The 2,809-nt window shown below is 31.2% G+C and overlaps 1 protein-coding gene across 1 annotated transcript; it reads right to left on the bottom strand.

Moving 5' to 3' along the window:
- Positions 1–351: 351 nt before the first annotated feature.
- On the bottom strand, positions 352–2,152 carry LOC119664012 (testis-specific serine/threonine-protein kinase 4-like). Its single transcript, XM_038073594.1, has 4 exons — positions 1,237–2,152; positions 975–1,124; positions 760–920; positions 352–673 (listed from the first exon to the last, which is right to left on the bottom strand). The coding sequence occupies exons 1-4, from the start codon at positions 1,932–1,934 to the stop codon at positions 417–419; spliced, it is 1,266 nt and encodes a 421-aa protein (XP_037929522.1). The 5' UTR covers positions 1,935–2,152; the 3' UTR covers positions 352–416.
- Positions 2,153–2,809: the final 657 nt, after the last annotated feature.

The raw sequence follows: 2,809 nt of genomic DNA, 5'->3' as shown, positions 1-2,809 counted from the left end.
ATTCATATTAATTGATCTACTCATTATGGACATATCATATATTAATTAGAGTGAACTATTAGATTTAGCATTATAGAAAATGTTAAGTGGATACACATTTGATAAAATCAGTGCCTAGTTCTGTGAATATGACGCAGAAAGAGATGGGTCTTTCTGCAAGAGTTGCATACCACTTTATTTTCATATTTTTCATAAGATTTTAATATGAATCTCTACATTTCTACTGAAGATTTTGGATTATAGACACAAATCAATTTATTTCTAATAAATCAATCAAATCTTTCGGTTGAAGAATACAACTATTCAAACGAAATTTTGATTTTTAAATAAAAACACCAAAAACTTTTTTTTTTGATTTTTAAATTTTCTATAACCACGGATATTTGATTCTCTATTTTTAGTAAGAATCGTAAAACTTATTTCTGTATAAACCAGGCATGACTTATTATCTCTGCTAAGGTAGCGCGAGTATCTAATGGAGACAATAGCATTTTCGTGTGTTGCTTACATTCCTCGGTTAACTCTGAATTCCTTGCATATATCAGTGGTTGAGCAGCTTTATTCAGTATAACACGAACATTGGAACCATCATAAGGTAAACGGCCGCATGTCATGGCATAAAGTACAATCCCACATGCCCAAATATCTGATTGAAATGGATTGTACGGCACACCTAAATATGAGAAACGTTGTAATTTAGTTAAAATATTTCTAAGATATTACTCAATATAGCAATCAATAACGATGTAAGTTGTTAACCTTTTAAAATTTCGGGACTAGCATAAGCATAACTACCACAAAAAGTCTTCGACAAATTATCTTTTGGATTCTCGTTTTTTTCATATTTACGTGCAAACCCAAAATCTATTAATTTGAGATTAGATTTGGCATCGAGTAGCAGGTTTTCGCATTTGATATCACTAAATACTAAATTAAATCCAAATACTCTTAAAAATAATATTGATATATCATACCGATGCACCACGCCTTTACTATGTATATATACTAGTGCGTCAATTAGTTGAACGTAGTACTTGTGGGATTCCAGTTCAGTCAGCTTGCGCTTTTCCCGTACATAATCAAGTAAAGTACCTTTTTCAGCATATTGCATGACAATGTACACCCTGGAAGCATACAATTTTATTTATTTAGAATGATGTGGAAAGATTTATATAGGTATATCTCAATACGAATAAAAACATTGATATGTTATATATATATATATCTCAAAGTTACCGTCTAGTTGTTTCAACACTTTGATAAAATCTTATGATATTTGGATGATGTAGTCCCTTCACAGCGTCAACTTCGCGCGGTAAGAACTTTTGTGTATATTCCGCCGGCGATCTGCGTTTTGAAATTATTTTAACGGCAACCTGACATTTTCGTTCCTTAGACCAGGCCATTTTAACTCTAGCATAGTTCCCACTTCCAATTACTTTGCCTAAGATAAAGCCATAACGTTCCATAGTTGTTATACGCTTATCGTCGTCATCACTTTCTTGCAAGGAATTATTTGACTCATTCTGTGTATTACCTTTCGAACGCTTTTTCTCATTGGTAACTACTTCGATTTCATCTGTAGCATCCAATACATTATCTGAATCACTGTTTTTTGCACGCTTAACTCCTTTTTCACCTTCTGGTTTATATGCATTAGATGTTGTGGGTACTTCATCTTTTTCAGTTGTGTTTTCTTTGTGCGCAACTGTGTTAGGTTTTCCATTGGTTTCTTGTTTTACGATTCTATTATTTTTAGGCTGTTCTATTTTAGCTGTATATATAGCAGTGGGGTTTATTTTAGCTGATGCTGCTAATGTTTGTTTTTCATATTTTTTTCTATTATCCTCAGTTTGAGCTATAGTGAGTGAATCATCTAAGTCATTCTGATTATGTTTTTCAATTTTTTTTGGTTTATCCTGTTTGTCTTTCATGTTTTCAAAAATAATACTAAACACCAGAAAGTACCACCCATGAAAATTATTTGACACCCATGTAGACTATCTCATCTATCTCATCTAACACATTTGATGGACTTATATGGCGACACAATTACTACCTAGCATTACAACTGAAAAAGATCTGGTGAAAACGGAACTATTTACTGCTGATTTTGTAAAATTTGGCAATAGTCTAAAATTTTATTTCTTGAAATAATTATTTTATTTCACTTTAAGGTTTTTTAAGTTTTTATATAAAAATTTTGACTTTTAAATGACAGAAAATTATTTAGAATTATTTTTTTTACAACAAAGTAAGGTGCATGTTATACAGACAATCAGTGAACATGATTTGAAAATATTGTTGTTGTTAACATAAATTAAAAAAATTTGAATGAGAGAAAAGGAGAAAATTGGTCACGGTGACGTTGGTTTCTGTACCTCATTATGTCTAACACACGATAAAACTGCACTCTCTCACTACAAGGGCTGATAACTCTCAGAATAGTTGAATTGTACGGAAATACAATGGTCAGCGACTTTAGGTTAGTAGTGCGTTAGGCCTCGTATATTAGCCTATTTAATCAGAATAGGGATTTTGTGTGAATATGTAAGTATATAGCTTGTTATATAGATACTTTTTACAAATGTAAATAAACCTTTTAAAAGTATAAAATTAATTTTTCAATTGGGTCTACAGAAATATAAATCCAAAAATCCGTGGATGACTGATGAAAAATTTGATCTGATAAATCAAAGAAGAAGGTTTAGAAATAAAACCAACAAGACTACAATCGCTTACATAGTATCATTAAAACTAAAATACGGCAGGCTAAAATATCATGGTTGAATAGCACATGTTATGAGAT

Source organism: Teleopsis dalmanni, unplaced genomic scaffold (assembly GCF_002237135.1).
Source record: "Teleopsis dalmanni isolate 2A unplaced genomic scaffold, ASM223713v2 unscaffolded_contig_1288, whole genome shotgun sequence".
Taxonomy (NCBI): Eukaryota; Metazoa; Arthropoda; class Insecta; order Diptera; family Diopsidae; genus Teleopsis; species Teleopsis dalmanni.
Note: the sequence above shows the minus strand (reverse complement) of the source record. Positions and strands in the feature narration are given on the sequence as shown.